This window comes from Panthera onca, chromosome X (genome assembly GCF_046562875.1).
Source record: "Panthera onca isolate mPanOnc1 chromosome X, mPanOnc1 haplotype 2, whole genome shotgun sequence".
Taxonomy (NCBI): Eukaryota; Metazoa; Chordata; class Mammalia; order Carnivora; family Felidae; genus Panthera; species Panthera onca.
The window spans coordinates 71,637,183-71,654,071 of record NC_138357.1 but is presented as its reverse complement, the minus strand read 5'-3'; the positions used below and the strand labels follow the sequence as shown (position 1 = coordinate 71,654,071).

The 16,889-nt window shown below is 51.7% G+C and overlaps 3 protein-coding genes across 4 annotated transcripts; 1 reads left to right on the top strand and 2 right to left on the bottom strand.

Annotated features, from left to right (window-relative positions):
- Positions 1 to 1,097: 1,097 nt before the first annotated feature.
- On the top strand, positions 1,098 to 8,420 carry FOXO4 (forkhead box O4). The gene is made up of 3 exons (XM_081793976.1): positions 1,098 to 2,026; positions 5,541 to 6,600; positions 6,927 to 8,420. Exons 1-3 carry the CDS (start codon positions 1,565 to 1,567, stop codon positions 6,932 to 6,934), a joined length of 1,530 nt encoding a protein of 509 aa, XP_081650102.1. The 5' UTR covers positions 1,098 to 1,564; the 3' UTR covers positions 6,935 to 8,420.
- A 479-nt stretch (positions 8,421 to 8,899) lies between these two features.
- On the bottom strand, positions 8,900 to 11,278 carry CXHXorf65 (chromosome X CXorf65 homolog). Of its 2 annotated transcripts, XM_081794281.1 has the most exons (6): positions 10,761 to 11,121; positions 10,551 to 10,637; positions 10,231 to 10,365; positions 9,847 to 9,915; positions 9,255 to 9,366; positions 8,900 to 9,035 (listed from the first exon to the last, which is right to left on the bottom strand). In XM_081794281.1, the coding sequence occupies exons 1-6, from the start codon at positions 10,783 to 10,785 to the stop codon at positions 8,930 to 8,932; spliced, it is 534 nt and encodes a 177-aa protein (XP_081650407.1). In that variant the 5' UTR covers positions 10,786 to 11,121; the 3' UTR covers positions 8,900 to 8,929. The 2 variants fall into 2 exon arrangements, with proteins under 2 accessions (XP_081650407.1, XP_081650406.1); XM_081794280.1 differs by lacking the exon at positions 8,900 to 9,035 and having other exon boundaries at positions 9,062 to 9,366; positions 10,761 to 11,278.
- A 262-nt stretch (positions 11,279 to 11,540) lies between these two features.
- IL2RG (interleukin 2 receptor subunit gamma) lies at positions 11,541 to 15,326 on the bottom strand. Its single transcript, XM_081794279.1, has 8 exons — positions 15,151 to 15,326; positions 14,777 to 14,930; positions 14,378 to 14,562; positions 13,993 to 14,132; positions 13,415 to 13,577; positions 12,739 to 12,835; positions 12,412 to 12,481; positions 11,541 to 12,071 (listed from the first exon to the last, which is right to left on the bottom strand). The coding sequence occupies exons 1-8, from the start codon at positions 15,263 to 15,265 to the stop codon at positions 11,886 to 11,888; spliced, it is 1,110 nt and encodes a 369-aa protein (XP_081650405.1). The 5' UTR covers positions 15,266 to 15,326; the 3' UTR covers positions 11,541 to 11,885.
- Between the last annotated feature and the right edge of the window lie 1,563 nt (positions 15,327 to 16,889).

The following is a 16,889-nucleotide window of genomic DNA, read 5'->3' as shown; positions in this document are numbered from 1 at the left end:
TACATTTTAACTATTATTACCAGGAGTGTTTCTTACAAGGGAGATTTGTTGGCAGCATGGAACATAAAACCATAGTGGGGGAAAAGACTGACGGCAGGAGGTGCAATTAAGATGATATTGCAATTTAATCCTGTGATAAATAAGGTATGCAACTGCGAATTGGATGTGAGAAGTTAAAGAGATGAAAAGGCAAAAGGTATTTTAGCTTGGAAGACTGGGTAGATCAGGACAGCTATTGACCAAATTCAGAGATAAGGGTAGCCAGAGCATAGGGGTGTGGGTGCAAGAACAGATGAGTTAAGTTTGGGACCTGTTGAATGAGAAGTGAAGCGGCCCAAGACGGGAACCTGGAAACTATCAATATTTAAGGGCAGGCCAGAAGAGCCAGTGGAGAAAACTGATTGGTCAGCCACCGCACGGTCACCGTGAATTGCACTTGGGGGCTTGGGGGGTGGGGAGAGGCGGGTAGAGGAGACACTATCATCAGTATTTGTTTATGTTACACAAGCCCGTCCATTCTTTGCTTCTTGCCTCTCGGTTTTCTGCTTCTTGTAGAGACCACATTTTTCCCCCTCCCCTCTCCACTAAAAGAAGGAAAGGTCTAGCACCCCTCAACATGGTCACCTAGGCGACCCGAAGTCACACGGGAGGAGGTGGGAAGGGGGGAAGAAAGGAGGAAAACGACTTTTCAAGAAAAGAAAAAGTCCGCAACGACCTCTATTGATTAAAGTTCCACCTCCCTATATCCTGCCACGCCGCTCTCCAGCCGCCCTTATCGGGCTCCTGGCCGCGAAGTAGGACGGGAAATGTAGTCCTTAAGGCCGATTAGGGTGGCACGACTGAAGAACTCGGTTTCCCAACTGGCTCTCCAGGCGCGTGCGCAGATGGCTGCCCCGGCGAGTGGTAAACAGAGACGTCAGGCGGGGGCTGCGGCTGGGAGCAAAACAAAAAGGAAACCCGGGGGGCGGGGGGTGGGGGGGTTGATAGGGGAATTGGTGCGGGAATAGAAGAGGCTGGGGCCGCGGGGACGTGGACCCCATTAAGAGTGGAGGGAAAGGAAGAGGCGGGGGGAGGGGCAGCTAGGGGAGGGGCAAGTGACGCGGGGGAGCGGGGCGTGGGGGAGGGCAGTGATCCGGGTGGAGGAAATTTGGGAGGAGTGTCCGGGGGGCAGCAACTTAAAAGGGGGAGGGAACCGCGGCTAAGGAGACGTTTGGTGATGGGAGCGCAATGTATGAGGGGATACGGTGCCTCAGGTTTAAAAGAGCAGGAAGCTGAGTGAGAGGCTGGAAAAAAAGTGCCTTCGCTAGGCGGAGGTTACAGGTGGTGTCTCAGAAAGAGCTCTGAGGCTGTCCGCTTGTAGTCGAGAAAAGGATCAGAGAACTAACTGTGTAGAAGGGACAGCTTTGGGGGCTAGCGTTCTGGGGCGAGGGGGAAGTTCGCGACTTTCTGAGGACCGGCAGGAATGTGCCTCCTGGCCCTCGGTGCTTCCCCCCTGGGGGGAGGCATCGTGAGGGACTGTGGCAGGCTCCTCTGAACGCTGAGTGGCGGAGGTCCAACTCCACGTATGGATCCAAGGAATGAGAATTCAGCCACAGAGGCTGCTGCGATCATAGACCTCGATCCCGACTTCGAACCCCAGAGCCGTCCCCGCTCCTGCACCTGGCCCCTTCCCCGACCAGAGCTCGCTACCGAGGCGTCCGAGCCGCCCGAGCCGCCCGAGGTGGAGCCGGGTCTGAGAGAGAAGGTACACACGGAGGGACGCTCAGACCCGATCCTGTTGCCCTCCCAGCTCCCCGAGCCGGCAGGGGGCCCCCAGCCCGGGATCCTGGGGGCTGTAACAGGTCCTCGGAAGGGAGGCTCCCGCCGGAATGCCTGGGGAAATCAGTCATATGCAGAACTCATCAGCCAGGCCATTGAAAGCGCCCCCGAGAAGCGACTGACACTCGCCCAGATCTATGAGTGGATGGTCCGCACTGTGCCCTACTTCAAGGACAAGGGTGACAGCAACAGCTCAGCAGGATGGAAGGTAACTATGACCCCCTTACCTCTGTCCCAATACCATCTGCCCCTGGGATCCCTAGCCTCCTTGCTGCCATTCTGGGGCCCCTTTTACGCCCCCACCCGAGAGACCCACCTTCAATCATCAATTACACATTTACTTAGGACATAGTATATACCACGCTCAGTGCTTGATGCTGGAGGATGGCAGATGAATAAGACACTGTCCTTGCCTTGGAGAAAATTGAATTCTCTGCTCACTGCTCAGCACTTCCAGCACTTTGGCTTGAGCTGCCCCAAACACTTATTCCCACAGAGAAGTCTTTATCCTATGTACAGCAGGAACTGTGTGGATTCCCCACATGAACCTGGCCTTCCCTCCTCCCCCACCTCCCACCCCAACACCTTTTCTCCCATTCCTGTGGGATTACTTGGATTCCCTGCTTGCTTCTCAATACCTCAGGGTAGAGGTACTGTTCAAGAACTCCTCTACCCAAGAAGAGGAGGTAGAGTGGCATAGGTTAAAAAAAAAAAAGGTGATTTTCATGGGGTAAGGTAGCTGATCTTACGGACCAGGAGGGGAAAAAAGGGGCATGAGCTGCTACCTGCCTCAGTTTACCCTGTAGTGCTAAGAAACTCCCTAGTAAGGTGCTATCTAAGTCTGGGAGGGGAAGAGTTTTCATTTACTGTTGAGGAATATTAGTTACAAAAAGAGAGAGAGAGAGAGAGAGAGACAAGGCTCTGACTTTAGAGCAAAAGGTTGGGAGTTCTCTTGGCCTTCCATGAAGAAACTGTGAGGAAAGATCTCACTAGATGCTCGGAAAACTTGTCCTGAGAAGGGGCCCTAATCGTGAAACGGGGAGCTTCAACTCCTTGACATCCCGCACCCCCGTAGGTGGTGAGATCAGCGTACAAGAAAGTACAGAGGGTTGAATGAGCAGAGGGTCCTCCCCTAGGTAGAGTAGATGGAGGGAGGGATCAGATCTGCAGTATTCCTAGGAGTTGGGCAGGACAGAAAACAGGACAGCTGACTGAGACCCTTGGCACTATTTCTGGGTAGACTGCCATGCCACAGTCTCAGCTCATAAAGAGCTCCCTCCCCTCCTTGGACCCAGCCTACACAGCTGTTTTTTCTTTTCCCTTAGGTTCATTTTCCAGGATAGAAGAAATAATCATGAGTTGTTAGTTATGCTGTGGGAGTGTAGTCCCTCCTTATAATTTACACTTATTTGCTGCTTTTTAGTTTACAAAGTAGTTTTGACATTTTTTGTTTTATTAATTTTCCCAGCAATTCTTGAGATTCCACGTTTTACATACTGGGAAACTAAGGTATGGAAAGGTCAGGAAGCTCACCTAATATCAGTAGAGTGAGGACTTGAACTCAGGTCTAACTATAAATCATATATTCTTTCTGCTAGCCCATGCTGCCAAATTCTCTTCATTGGGCTGAGTGCTGGGCCTTCGAGGCTCTCATTCCCCACCCCCCACCCCCACTCCAAAGAGTAAGCTTCACAGCCTGAACTGGCTTCTCTGGGGATGTGCTGAGATTACTCCCACCCCACGGTGGGGGGGGGGGGTGGCACTCACTTAGAACAAGAAAGCTTAGTTTAGGTGGCTTGGGGAACAATTACCAGTCACTCCCCCCACTTCTAACAGGTAAGAATTATAAGGAGCTGACCTCTCCAGGTAGGAGGTTGTACTAGTTCTGAGGCCTAAAGGAGAGGGGATAGAAGAATGGGCCTCATGGGTATTGAGTGTGGAGAAAGGAACGGACCTTCTCAGCAGACCCAGAGTTAAAAGGATGGAAGGGGTGGGGAGTCACAGTGCCAGAAGTCACAGTGGTTCTCAGTTACTAAGGATGGATGGTTACTGTGTAGGTGGACAAGTGGGATTCCTCGAAAGAACCAGGAGTACCAATGTAGCCAGTGTGTTTAGGAATGCCATTACTGAAGTGTCCCAGGGAGACACGGAGTTCTTTGCCTCAAGAGCCCTGGAACAAGAAGCTACTTAAGCATCTTTCCCCAGGCAGAGGGTCTCCTTATCTGGAGCACCAGTCAGAAATCAATTCATGTGTTTCTGACTGTCCATAGCCTCAGCCTCTAGTTTTGCTCCAAGCCCTTCTGGGCTCCTCCTGATTTTCCAAACACTAAAGAGCTCCATGTGGGAGGTCAAATGCCCCTAAGGTTGGAGATCTTAGGCACAAATTCCTGAGGAGAAGTAGGGGAAAGGAGGTAGGAAAGAGTAGGGAGGTGGGGGGGGGGGGGGGCGGGGACACAGAAGGATGGTGTAACTAGCCTGGGGCAACCAGTAGCAATAAGCTGCTCTGGGGGCTCAAGAAGCTACCAATCTCAGCTCCCTAGGCCCCTGAGGAAAAAAAAAAACAACTTATCTCTCTCAGAATATCAGCAGTGAGGGAGAAAGGGAGAACAGAGGGAGGAAAGGAGGAAGGGAGAACATGGAGCTTCCAATACCCAAGGCACTCCAAAGCCGATAGAGCCTCAAGGGGCCACCCACCAATAAGGTAACATATCGATTATGTACTGGCAGCTTGGCACTCTGAGGGGGCCACCGTTTGAGGGCTGCCTGACTGGACAACATGGCCTGCGCCATGGGCACTTATACTTGATTCGTGTAATTGCATGAGATGGTAAATAGTACAATATAGGTTGGGTAAGGTGGTGTAGAACAGATTAAAAATACCACACAAGAAATTTGGCAGCAACAGTCAGGAAGCCACTTAATAGAAGAGAGGGGACTTCTGCTTGGTCTTGAGGAACTAGCAGAATTTACTGAGGGGAGATCCTTCCTAGGACAAGGAATGTGCCTTGTGGATTTGAGGCACGGTGAGAAGCCTGGCCTGAGTGAAGTTGAGGGTGTGTGCCCAGTGATCGGGAGGAATCAGGAACAAAGGAATCTGCAAATCCTATGGAGAGCTGGGGCTCCAGTGCCCCATGGGGAGTAGAGCGCCAGCTCTGTTGAGGGTCCAGCCCCTCAGCCTATTCAGAGAACTGGCTCAACACAGGGTCGGTCAGTCCTGGGCCAGTCCTGGGCCGGTGTTACGCCACTTTCCCGTAAACTCCACCCAAGCCTCCGCTCAAGGAAAGAGATTGGAGCTGTGGAATTCTCTTTCCCCACCTAATCCTAGCTCTTGCTGAACCAGGAGTATGTCTCCCCAGTGACCACCAACACCAGACAGCCCCTCAGAGACCTGGGAGGAGTGCAGTGCTGTGAGCTTTTCCAGAGCAGGCCCAGTGCCCTCTGCAGTAGGTTGTTACTCAGGCTGTCTCCTGGGCCCTTGTGCCAAAAAGTCTGGAGCAGAGGCTGAGTGTCTTGCCTTTGGGTGGGAACTGTGTATGGTCTCCCCATGCACACACCCTCCTTCCCTGCCCCTACCTTTGCCTGTTCTCCTCTGGATTTGGATAGCTCTGAGTTTGGAGGAATGCCCCTGCTATGTCCCAGCGTCCTTTGAGGCTGGACTGCTGGCCACTGACCTCCCCTGCACGTACCTCATGCCCCTTTCCTCCTGCCTCTGCCCCCTCCAGAACTCGATCCGCCACAACCTGTCCCTGCACAGCAAGTTCATCAAGGTTCACAACGAGGCTACTGGCAAGAGCTCTTGGTGGATGCTGAACCCTGAGGGAGGCAAGAGCGGCAAGGCTCCCCGCCGACGGGCAGCCTCCATGGATAGCAGCAGCAAGCTGCTTCGGGGCCGCAGCAAGGCCCCCAAGAAGAAACCAGCCGTGCTGCCAGCCCCGCCTGAAGGTGCCACTCCGACCAGCCCCGTTGGCCACTTCACCAAGTGGTCAGGCAGCCCTTGTTCTCGAAACCCTGAAGAAGCAGATGTGTGGACCACCTTCCGTCCACGAAGCAGTTCAAATGCTAGCAGTGTCAGCACAAGGCACTCCCCCATGAGGCGAGAGTCTGAGGTGCTGGCAGAGGAGGAGATACCAGCCTCCGTCAGCAGCTATGCAGGGGGTGTCCCTCCCACCCTAAATGAAGATCTGGAGCTGTTAGATGGGCTCAATCTCACATCTTCCCATTCCCTGCTATCTCGGAGTAGTCTCTCTGGCTTCTCTTTGCAGCATCCTGGGGTGACAGGTCCCTTACACACCTACAGCACCTCCCTCTTCAGCCCAGCAGAGGGGCCCCTGTCAGCAGGAGAAGGGTGCTTCTCAAGCTCCCAGTCTCTGGAGGCTCTGCTCACCTCTGATACACCACCACCCCCTGCTGATGTCCTCATGACCCAGGTAGATCCCATTCTGTCCCAGGCTCCGACACTTCTGTTGCTGGGGGGCATACCTTCCTCCAGTAAGCTAGCCACAGGGGTTGGCCTGTGTCCCAAGCCCCTAGAGGCCCCAGGCCCCAGCAGTCTGGTTCCCACCCTCTCTATGATAGCGCCACCTCCAGTCATGGCAGGTGCTCCCATCCCCAAGACCCTGGGGACTCCTGTGCTCACACCTGCTACGGAAGCTGCAAGCCAAGACAGAATGCCTCAGGATCTAGATCTCGATATGTACATGGAGAACCTGGAGTGTGACGTGGATAACATCATCAGTGACCTCATGGATGGGGGTGAGGGATTGGACTTCAACTTTGAGCCAGGTATGGTACCTCTTAATCAACAGTAGCATCTCACAACCTCTGGCCACCCCCTAGGTGCCCAGCTAGTCCCATGAGCTGAGCAAGAGGGAGATTTAGAGCAAGGAGTAGCTGGAGCTCCTGGGGAATTGGGAGGGTATCATAGTGGAGAGGCAGAGTTTCCAGATGGGACCTCCAGGCCCTTCAGCAAAGCCCACCCCTAGCATTAGCACAGGAAAACGTGTGGGGAAGGGCTGTCTCTGTTTTGGGGGCGTGTGACCTTAATGGTGGAAAGTTGTCACACCCCAGATCAGCCTCTTACCTTGTCTTCTGTTTTCTTCTTCCCACAGATCCCTGAGCCATGGCTAGAAGCTTTGTCCCCTGCTTCAGAGGTGGAGCCAGGCGTGCCCATATCCACTCTTTACCCTTGACCCTTCCCTGGGAATTTGGGACCCTGCTTTAGAGCTAGGGTGGGGTCTGCTCACACAGGTGTTGAGGAAATTAGAAAGATAAAACTGCCCCATATGGTAACTATGGGGGGAGGGAGGGAGGGAAAGGGGTGGGGGAAAGGGAGAAAGGGCTTATTCTCACTGTGCCAATTAGGGGGTGAGGCCCCCTCTTGGGAGCCTTCCTAGGCTCCCCCCATTCCCACTCCCTAGGTTTTATAGCAGGGGTGGGCAATGCTGTTGGAAATGTGAAGTCACCAGTGGCCTTACCCCTGCCTTTGGGAGCAGGATTTTTTGTAGTCTTATCTGAGCTGGTCCAGGCTAGGTTAAGCCTTGGATTTTTATGCAGTGGCCCCCTAGGCCAGTGGTGTGGGGTGGGGGGGAGGGTAGCAGGGACATGGAAGGGCCAAGGTCTGAGCACTGGAGAGGCTCACCAGGCCAAATCACCCTTGGAAGGCTGCAGATCACAGAAAGGCTTTTTATAAACTTTTAAAGAAATATAAACACAAATATAGAGATTTTTAACAGTGGCAAGGTGCTAGTGGTGGGGAGAATGCTTTTTTTTTTTTCTTTTTGAAGGCTTTGTCATAGTGACATGATACAAACACTACAGACATTACTCGGGGAAGCATGGGAAACGGGGTGAGAGAACACCAGGCCGACAGAGAGCAGGGGGCAGGGGAGCAGCAGTGGAGAGCAGGGGAAAGAGCTCCAGCGACGATGACATGGAGACGTGGAGATGTGGAGAACAAGGTCTGGGCAGAACTAGCTTAGAATTTCCCTATGGAAAAAGCTAAGCCAGGCCCCCTCATTCACCTTGTGTCTGGGAGCATGTGGTGTTCGGGTGCAGCCACACTCTCCAATGACCCGCTGCGGGTTAGTGCTATGGTGGGAGAGTGCATTGAAGGCCTGGAATTAGTTTGCGGCCGGGGAAGGGGAGGGGGAGAAGAGGGAAGGATTTAGGGTGGTAAAGTTAGGCACAGAGACCTCCCTGTTCCAGGCCCCTGACAGCTGTTCCTGCCCTTCTTCCCCTTGCCTGACTACAGGGGTTATGTGGAAGTGTGTGTGGTGGCAGGCAGGGGGAGGGGCAGAACAGGGAAGGGGGAGCTGGGGAGCTTGGCTGAGGGTCTGGGAAATGAGCGGGATGGAGGGGAATGTGGATCAGGTTTACTAGCACCTGCCAGGGTGGCCATCTGGGGCTCCTTCTCCACCCCAGCCCCCAAAGCAGCCCCTCCCCCAGTCCCCTTTACATTGTCCCCTCCCCCCGCCCCTGCTGTGGGTTCCCATCATTTCCTGTGTCAGCGCCTGGCCTACCCAGATTGTATCATGTGCTAGATTGGAGTGGGGAAGTGTGTCAAATCAATAAATGAATAAATTCAATAAATGCCTATAACCAGCTCTGGTTTCTGCTGCCTTTCTGCTCCCCTCGGATAAGGGGTGGGGGGGTGGGGGAAAGGCAGAGGACTGGCGGGAGGGACAGCAAGGAGGCAGAGAAGTAGGGGGTTGGGGAATTTCAGCAGGAGGAGTCGGTAGATTGTGGAGGCGGGGAGGGAAGATGCCAATCCGTCACCTAACCCCAGCAGTAGTAGGCAGGCTCTCTGGATAGAGTGATAGGCCTCTCTGGAGGGGAGGTAGTTTGGTTGGAGAAGACCCCACCTCCTACTCTGTCCCTCAAAGGCTCATTGTAGGAGACTTCACGGTTTTTCCTCACCCCCACCCATGTGCTCCCCCACCCCAGCCCTCTCCTGCCACTCCTCCCCACCCTCAGAACCTCCACGGTGCCTGGGGCACACTCAAGCCTTGGTACAGATATTGGGAGACGGTGTCTTCTTGAAAAAGGGGCCTCATATAAAATTCCAGCAATTCCATACCTAATATTACTGCTCTCACTTGGTCACTTTATTCAGTTAGCGATGTCTATCCCTTCTACTGAAAACGTCTGCTCTGGTCTTAAGGGTCAGACCCCTGCGAGGGGGAGGGGGCCCCTCTTCATCTGATCTTCCGGTAGACAGACTGGAAAAGGAAAACATCCATAAGTAGATAAAGAGGCCCCTTCAGGGAAGCTTTCTACAAACTAGGGTCAGAGGCAGGCCAAAAGAGGTTGGAGGTAGGTCTTGGGCTTGGACCTTGGACTTGGAAAGGAAATTCATTCCAGGGGGCCAAGGTGCAGGAGGCTTGTGTTGGCTGGCAGGGAGGGGGGAGTGTGGGGGGGGCAGAGCACATTTGGGGAGCCTTACTGGGGCGTTCGCAGTGGATTCGATTGCAACGACTTTCTTGGCTTCTTGGATTTTAAGCATTTTCAATGGATTCTTCTCCATGACATCACATTGTGAGCGCAAGTTTTCTAAGAACCAGGAAAAGGCACCCCCCATCCCCCCTGCCTCTGAGGACTAGAGATCTTATCTACCCATCCCATCCCTCCCATAATTCCGGTGATCCCTTGGAGTAATGGGCCTAAAGCTAGGCTGAGGAGTGATCTGAAGGTGCCTAGGTTTTGCTCTTTTCATTGCAAATTGGGTCACCAAGACTCCAAGAGAAAAGGATCAAGAGCAAGATGGAAACGATGGGGTTTTGATAGGGAAATATATCAAGACAATGCTTGAGAAATGGGGGTGGGGGTAGGGGTGAGTGACACATACAACTTCATCTGATTTGAGCTACACATCCATCCTAAAGTGGACCTAGGCTGTATTCCCCTTTTCCTAGGATCCTGTGATCCTACCTGCCATATCACACCATTCCCACTCTATACAGAGAATATACTATATCATCCAGCTACATAAGGTCTTTTCCATGTTTCTCCTTCCTCCATCATGTTCCTTACCGATTAGCTCAGGTTCTGGATTCTTCAGAAGGGGCACAAAAGCTTTGTAGGCATTCTCTAGTCGGGTTCCTATGAACACAGCAGTGTGCTATCCCCAGCCCCTGCCACCCGGTCTCTACCCTTCCAAAACCCAAGATGTCAGGACCCTAGCACTCAACACGACCTTGAGCTGATGTAACTTATTTCCTCCCCTCAAGACTAATTCTAGGTGGGGGGGGGGCATAATATGTGTAAGCCTACCCTATTGTCATAGAGGCAGTGCTCTTTCTTAGGCAGTCTAGAGATGGTCAGTTTGGATCTGGTTGAGGGGACCCTATGCTAAGGACAAGGTTCACAATCCATTTTGAGGGCCTTGCACTCTCAGGAGTGCTCCCAAGTCTCTACCTTGTGCTCCACGCTCCACCTTACAAACGTAGTAGGTGCTTCGAGCTGTAAGGAATTTGCTGGCATAGTCTCCAGGGGTCTTCATCACGAAAAACATCTTCATTGTCCCTGTTTCATCACACAAGTCGATGGTGTCTGGAGGGAGGCCATAGGGTAATTGGGGCAGTTAAGGAAGGAGAGTGGGATCCTATCCTGAATGGGTTGGAGAGAGCTGTTAGATTCAAGGAGCTCTCTTCTTGCCAGTCAAAGGGCTTGGGAGCTAGAAATGATCCTACTTACTTCTGACCATCTGCCATCAGTCCCCTCCCCCAACTCCTCACCTGTTTTAGGCAACCCTACTTTTCTGCGGGTGTAGTGCATCAACAGAAGGACAGAGCAATTGATATTGGCCAGAAACTGCTGATTATCTGAGAAGACATGGGATGGGCCATGTGGCCCTTCTCTAGTTATACATGCCATCCCTGTGATCTCCACTGCTCTCAAACCTCCCAGGCCCTACACACAGACTCCAGCTCTGTGATGCCCCTCACCTCCATGTGTGATGAAAATGAACATGCTCTCAAGATCTTCTCACTCTTCAGATAGAGGCCTGATGAGTCATTTGGAAGGAGAGTGTTCTAGAGGTCCTGGGGGAGCTGCAAGTGGGCCCATAGGATTGGGGATCTAGAGAGGTAGATGGATTGCATAGGCTGAAGGGGCCCAAAGAGAGCTACTGGCAGTTGTGGATAACCAGCATCCCTAGGGGTGGGGCCTGAGGCTGCAGTTGAGGGATTATGAGGTCAGAAGTGGTATGTGTGGCAGAAGGTGGAGTAAGGATAAGGAGAGAAGAAACTGAGTGGGGTCTGTGAAAGATTTGCTGGGAGTGGGAGCACCACAGTAAATCTAATTCTTTTTTTAAATGTTTATCTATTTATTTTGAGAGAGAGAAAGGGAGAATATGAGCAGGGGATGGGCAGAGAGAGGAAGAGAGAGAATCCCAAGCAGGCTCCGCACTGCCAACACAGAGCCTGCTATGGGGCTCAAACCCACAAACCATGAGATCATGACCTGACCTGAAACCAAGAGTCGGATGCTTAACCGACTGGGCCGCTCAGGTGCCCTGGTAAATCTAATTCTAGAATGCATCCTGGAAGGAGTGCAGGACCCCTAGAGAAAAGCCAAGTTTCTGGAACAGTCCTGTTCTCTAGTTCATTTGTGGTACTACTGCTTCCACATCGTGAGTCTACAACTCCTTTTTCCTACCGTCAGCACCATGCCTCCCCCGCTTATTGCACCCCACGTTTCCCTTGCCCCTGCCCCAACAACAGACATTCTTGATGATTATCAACAGAAGCTTTATTTCTCATTGATTCAAGAATAATTGAAGGGTAGATGGAAAAGAGGGAGGGAAGGACGGAGGGATGGCGGGGAGAAACAATCCTGTGAGGAAGAGGGGCTGGATTGGGGAAGATGAGAAACCCGGTTCGGTTTGGGGGCAAAGGGCCAATTGGATGATAGGAGAAATTGAATGCGGGTTGTGGGGGGGGGGAGTTATAGGGGGCATAAAATTCAGAATCAGCCACAGGGGGGCGAGGTGAGCATTGGACCCAGGCTGGCTGGATGAGGGGAAGTTAGTACAATTTAGGACTACAGGACTCTGGGGTTTTGTCAGGGTATCAGGGCTCCGGTTTCAGGGTGTAACACGGGGGAGCCCAGTAGGGGCTATGCTGGCTGCAGGGGGAGCCCCCAGGCCCCTCCCCTGGAGCCCCTCCTTTTGGCGGAATCTCACTGACGTGGCAGAGCCATTCACTGTAGTCTGGCTGCAGACTCTCCGCCAGTCCCTTAGATACTCCACTCCAGGCCTAAAGACAGATATCTCCAGGTCAGGGGTCAATTAGGGGCAGGGAGTAAAAGACCCAGGCTCTGTGCTAAGGGAGCTCTTACAACGTCTGCAACTGCAGTGATCACGGAAGGGACACACAGACTCTTGGGGCCCCCAGTACCACTGTTTCCATCTGCCTCAACCAATTTGTAACCAGTTCTTCTGTGTGTCTCCATCCAGCCCATCCCCCAATCGGTTGGCCACATCCTGACTGTTAGTGCAGGCCCCCTCCCATTCCCTCTGCTCCCCATACTCTGTCTGACTTGCCGGCAGGCAGTCGCTAGTTGACAAACTGCAGTTGCCTATGACAATGTTCTCACCGAAAAGTTCCCGTGATATTCAGTAACCAGATCCTCTAGGTTCTTGAGGGTAGGAATCCGGGGCATCGTCCTGACAGAGGAGAAAGAGGGGGCACAGCAGGTTATGCTCTTTTATTATCTGTCTCCCAGTTCTCCCAGATGGAATGAAGAAGGGATTCTGTGTTCTCTGTTCCTGTGGCTTCCTTCTAGCACCATGCCCACTGGAGTGATCCCTCATTCCTTACTGTCCTGCCCTCTATTCCTGGAGACCCTGTGATAATCCTCCTCTACTATTTATTCCCAGCGGCAACCCCCCACCTCATCTTCCTGGTATATCTGAAATCTCACCGTTCCAGCCAGCAGTACACACAGATAAGGCTAATAATCAATCCCACGGAGCCAAGGGGGATAAGCACAGCTTCCATTGCAAACAACAAAGGATTCTCTATAAAAAAAAAAAAAAAAAAAGGAGGAGAAAGAGACCTAACATTTGTAGTGTCCCTACTATGTGCCAACATTTGTACAGCCCCAACTTGGTGCCTGGCGCAGTGCTAGACACTGTCCGTATACTTAATCTTCATGACTCCTGAGAGGGACAAACAATTGTTATCTCCACTTTACAGATGAGGAAACAGAATCAAAGAGGTTAGTGATATGCCCCAGGTCAAAGAGGCAGTAAGTAGCAGAGGTAGGTTTAAACCCTAGATCTGTCTGCTTCCAAAGCCATCTATCTTTACCATGCACGATTTCTGGGAGTGCTGTAGGGGAATCTTATACATTCTATATCCCCTCTGCCTCCTTCTCAACAACCCCCCCCCCCCAACACACACACACACTCCAACAACATACTGACCCAACCCTACACAGAAAAGCCCTGCTGCCTGAGGGTTGAGGTTCAACAGTGAGGGGAGATGGGCCACCAAAATTGGGGGCTTAGGGGTAAGCGGTAGAGCAAAAGGCAGAGACGCTAGAAAGGTTGGGGTGCTGGGTTCGTGGGTAGGGGGGTGCCTTAGGCCCATTTTACCCTTTGAAGTATTGCTGCCCCAGTGGATCGGGCGGCTCCATTCACTCCAACGCTGAGCGCTTCCACAGAGTGGGTTATAGCGGCTCCGGACACGGAACGTGTAGAATTTCTGCCCATCCACGCTAGGCAGAGAGAAGCTATGTCTGTGGTCCACTGATTGTTCCTTGGGGAGAAAGAGGGTGAGGGAGAGATGGGTGTCTAAAAAAGAAGGAAGAATTAAAACTGCTGCCCCTCCCCACATGTCATCTGGTTCTCCCCAGTTCTTCTCTCCTCTCTGGACTGCTCAAGCCACATTGCTCCCTTCACTGACTAGAATCTAATCCCTCCCCTCCAGATCCCCTTGAAGGCTTCCTTTTGTTTACTTGCTTAACAGGCATTGAGGAAAGTATGGGTACGGAAATGTTAATGGAAAGTCACGGGTGTTGATAGGAAAGGGAGTTGGATGAGGGTGGACAGAGCAGAGGAACTGGGAGGCAGAGGACAGGAGCTTGACAGCAGGCCCCCCTATGTGGCTGATTGAATACTTTATCCCCATTTGCTTGGCCTCAGCTGCTACATTCATAACCCCAGTCACTCACTGTCCAGCTGTGGTCCCAGTCACTCCGGTACTGCACAAGGTGCTCCAGACAGTGGTCCAAGTGTCTGTTACTCCAGGTCAGTTCTAGCTGGGTTTCACTCAGGTTGCGAAGCGTTAGGTTCTCCGGAGCCCAGGGGATCACTGGAGATATGCGTGTGTGTGTGTGTGTGTGTGTGTGTTCATTCCCCTGGCCTAGACAAGTTAGGATCCTGAAGGTAATGCCCCTGATCCCTTCTCCCTTCCTTTATTGGATCCCTCGCCTCCTCCTTTCTGCCTAAGTACCCTTAAGGTGAAAGAAAACCACTCTGGACACTCCAGCACACCACAATATTTCCCCGGCACCCCCACAATATATCCCTGGACTCTTGATGCCCTTTCCCCATTACCCAGATTCTGCAATTTCAGCCTCTGTGTGGACTGCCTCCTGGGTTCCCGTGGGTCCTGGAGCTGGACAACAAATGTTTCATAGAGATGTATCTCCTCTTTTTGCAGCCAGCAGCCAGAAGTGATCTCTCCAGAAAATAGATAGTGGCCACACTCCTGGACTCTATCATCATTGGAGTTCTTGTACCTAGAGAAGGGTTGAGAGGAAGAGGAACAGTGGCATAAACTTGGGGACTACAGATAAGACAGCCCAGCCTCATCTCCGAACTGACGTATGATTTACCCCATGAGAAAATGGTAGGGAGGCTGGGATGCTGGCTACCCTCTTTCTTGGTCCCCACGAAGTCCCATCCAGCCCACCTCATCTTACTCCCCTGTGCTCCCCTCTTCCCTTCTCATACCAATAGTGCAGAGTCAGGTTGGTGGGATGGGGCTCAGAGCTGCTGTTCCAAGTGCAATTCATGTACTCAACATTGAACACAAAACACTGGACCTCTGGGAGGGGCAGAGTGGAAACACTGAGGGCCTCAGGGGGTGTAGCGGTCAGGAAGAAATCTAGGTTGGGGAGAAAACGAAGTGGGGGAGGGGAAGACAAGAAATGATGGTCAGGAGAAGCAGCAGCAGGAGGCAGAGAACCCTTCCCCTTTCCTTCTACACAGTACTCTTAAATTCTACCCGCATCATTCTAACGTCCCATGGCAGGTTCAAGCTTTCCGTAAGGCCCCTTCCCACAGCCTCTCTTCTCACCAACCCCCTTCAGTCCCAGGTTTCCCACCAGCTGTGATGTCTTCATTCCCATTGGGCTTGGGGCCTGTCGAGTTCAGCCCCACCCCCAGCAGAGGCAGCTGCAGGAATAAGAGGGATCTGAGTGGCAATGGTGGCTTCAACATGGCGCTTGCTCTTCGTTCCCTGGGTGTCGACTGTCAGGAACCTGGGCCCCTCACCCATTACCCCTCCCCACCCACACATTTCCTTCTGTCATAGCTTCCGGTGGAAAGAACCTTAGAAACCAGGGCTTTACAGAGGGTGTGGCAAATGTGTGCTATGACACAGGCTAAATCCTCTGGGAGATTAAGTGTTAATCTAATCTGTAGGTGTACCACCACCGCTGTAAAGTGGCATTATAAGTAGAGACTGAGGGTGGGCACACAATACTGTCACAGACTCAAGAATCCTCAGACCACCTAGATCCTGGGAAGGATCTGTTCACCACCACCAGCATCACCATGACCACTCCCAACCACCTTCTCATCTAAGTCATTTTATCTTGTAGAGTGGAGGGTCTGGACCTTCCTCCCCCTCCTGTGCTATGCTCTTTCCGGGACTCAGTCACCCTGAAACCTCAGTCAAAGCCCTACAGTCTTGGGTGGAAAGTACAGTCTTGGCTCCTGTGGGCACATGTATAGCTGTCTTTCTTCTGACCTGATCCAAACCAGAATATCCACCCCGAGCTGCTGCCTGATCTGGGTCCCTGTTGAGACTGGTGAGGAGGTCTGACTTAGAAGTAGATTCTGGAAATGGAGGAACAACAATACTGGCTTCGAACTCATCTTCCCCTAAATCTGCTTCTCTTCCTGTGTTCCCTATCTCAGTTAATGTATCATCACCCTCTCAGTCACCCAGACTTGAAACCTCAAAATCGTTGTCAACTCCTCCCTCTCTCATCCTGAGAACCCAATCAGCTCTACGTGTGTTGTTTTTCCCAGAAGTGTCTTCCTTTCCATGAGCACAGCCACTGTGCTAAGTCAGCCTCTCATGCTCTGTAGTTGTGATTATTCCTAGAACCCACTAACTGGTCTCCCTTTCTAAAGGCCCCCCTGCTCTCTAACCCATTCTTCATCTTATTGCCAGATTTTTCTTCCCCCAAACACAAGATCTGATTGGAGATGCTGTTTATAGAAATTGTTTATTTAGCAAACATTTATTAAGCCCTAAATATGTGCCAGGCACTGTGCTTATGTTCTAACGCACCTTAATTTTCTGTGGGTTAAAATTCCTTAGGGTTAGTTGAAGTGTTACCTCTCCAAGTATATTCTCCTCTCCCCAGTCAGAAATAATATGGTCTTTCTACTGTGCTTCAATAGCATTTTGTTAGTGTTACTTTTATTTATTTGTTAGTTTTATTTTTTTTTAATTGTTGTCTGTGAGTTTTATTATAGCACTCTGTCTTTTAACGGGTGATGCCATTGCAGAAAGGGTACTGGCCCAAGAGTCAAGGAGACATCTTAGTCTCAGTTCTGTTACTCAGTACCTGGATAATATCGCACAAGTGAAATTTTACTCTTTGAAAAATCAGCTTCCTCATCCACAAGATGGAGACAATTACAATCCCTAACAGTGGAGCTGTTTGCAGATTAAAGGAGATGATGTCTGGAAAGTATCTGACACTTAGTAGGTGCCTCTTTCGATAGAGCGAGTGTTCTTCTCAACCTGGAGTTCATGGACACTTAGGGGATGCATCGATAAGCTTTAAGGGCTCTAAGAATCTCCCTGGAAAGTATGCAACATTTTGTA

What these genes read in the sequence shown, in the direction of transcription:
- IL2RG (XM_081794279.1), bottom strand. Translation starts at nt 15,265, where the DNA reads ATGTTGAAGCCACCATTGCCACTCAGATCCCTCTTATTCCTGCAGCTG. An exon ending in GGGCAGCAATACTTCAAAGG is followed by an intron (nt 12,836 to 13,414) that starts GTAAAATGGGCC and finishes TTTTTTTTATAG; the next exon opens with AGAATCCTTTGTTGTTTGCA. An exon ending in GTGTACTGCTGGCTGGAACG is followed by an intron (nt 12,482 to 12,738) that starts GTGAGATTTCAG and finishes CTCCTCTGTCAG; the next exon opens with GACGATGCCCCGGATTCCTA.
- FOXO4 (XM_081793976.1), top strand. Translation starts at nt 1,565, where the DNA reads ATGGATCCAAGGAATGAGAATTCAGCCACAGAGGCTGCTGCGATCATA. An exon ending in ACAGCTCAGCAGGATGGAAG is followed by an intron (nt 2,027 to 5,540) that starts GTAACTATGACC and finishes TGCCCCCTCCAG; the next exon opens with AACTCGATCCGCCACAACCT.
- CXHXorf65 (XM_081794280.1), bottom strand. Translation starts at nt 10,785, where the DNA reads ATGTTCATTTTCATCACACATGGAG. An exon ending in CATTTTCATCACACATGGAG is followed by an intron (nt 10,638 to 10,760) that starts GTGAGGGGCATC and finishes ATGTCTTCTCAG; the next exon opens with ATAATCAGCAGTTTCTGGCC. An exon ending in AGTAGGGTTGCCTAAAACAG is followed by an intron (nt 10,366 to 10,550) that starts GTGAGGAGTTGG and finishes GCCTCCCTCCAG; the next exon opens with ACACCATCGACTTGTGTGAT.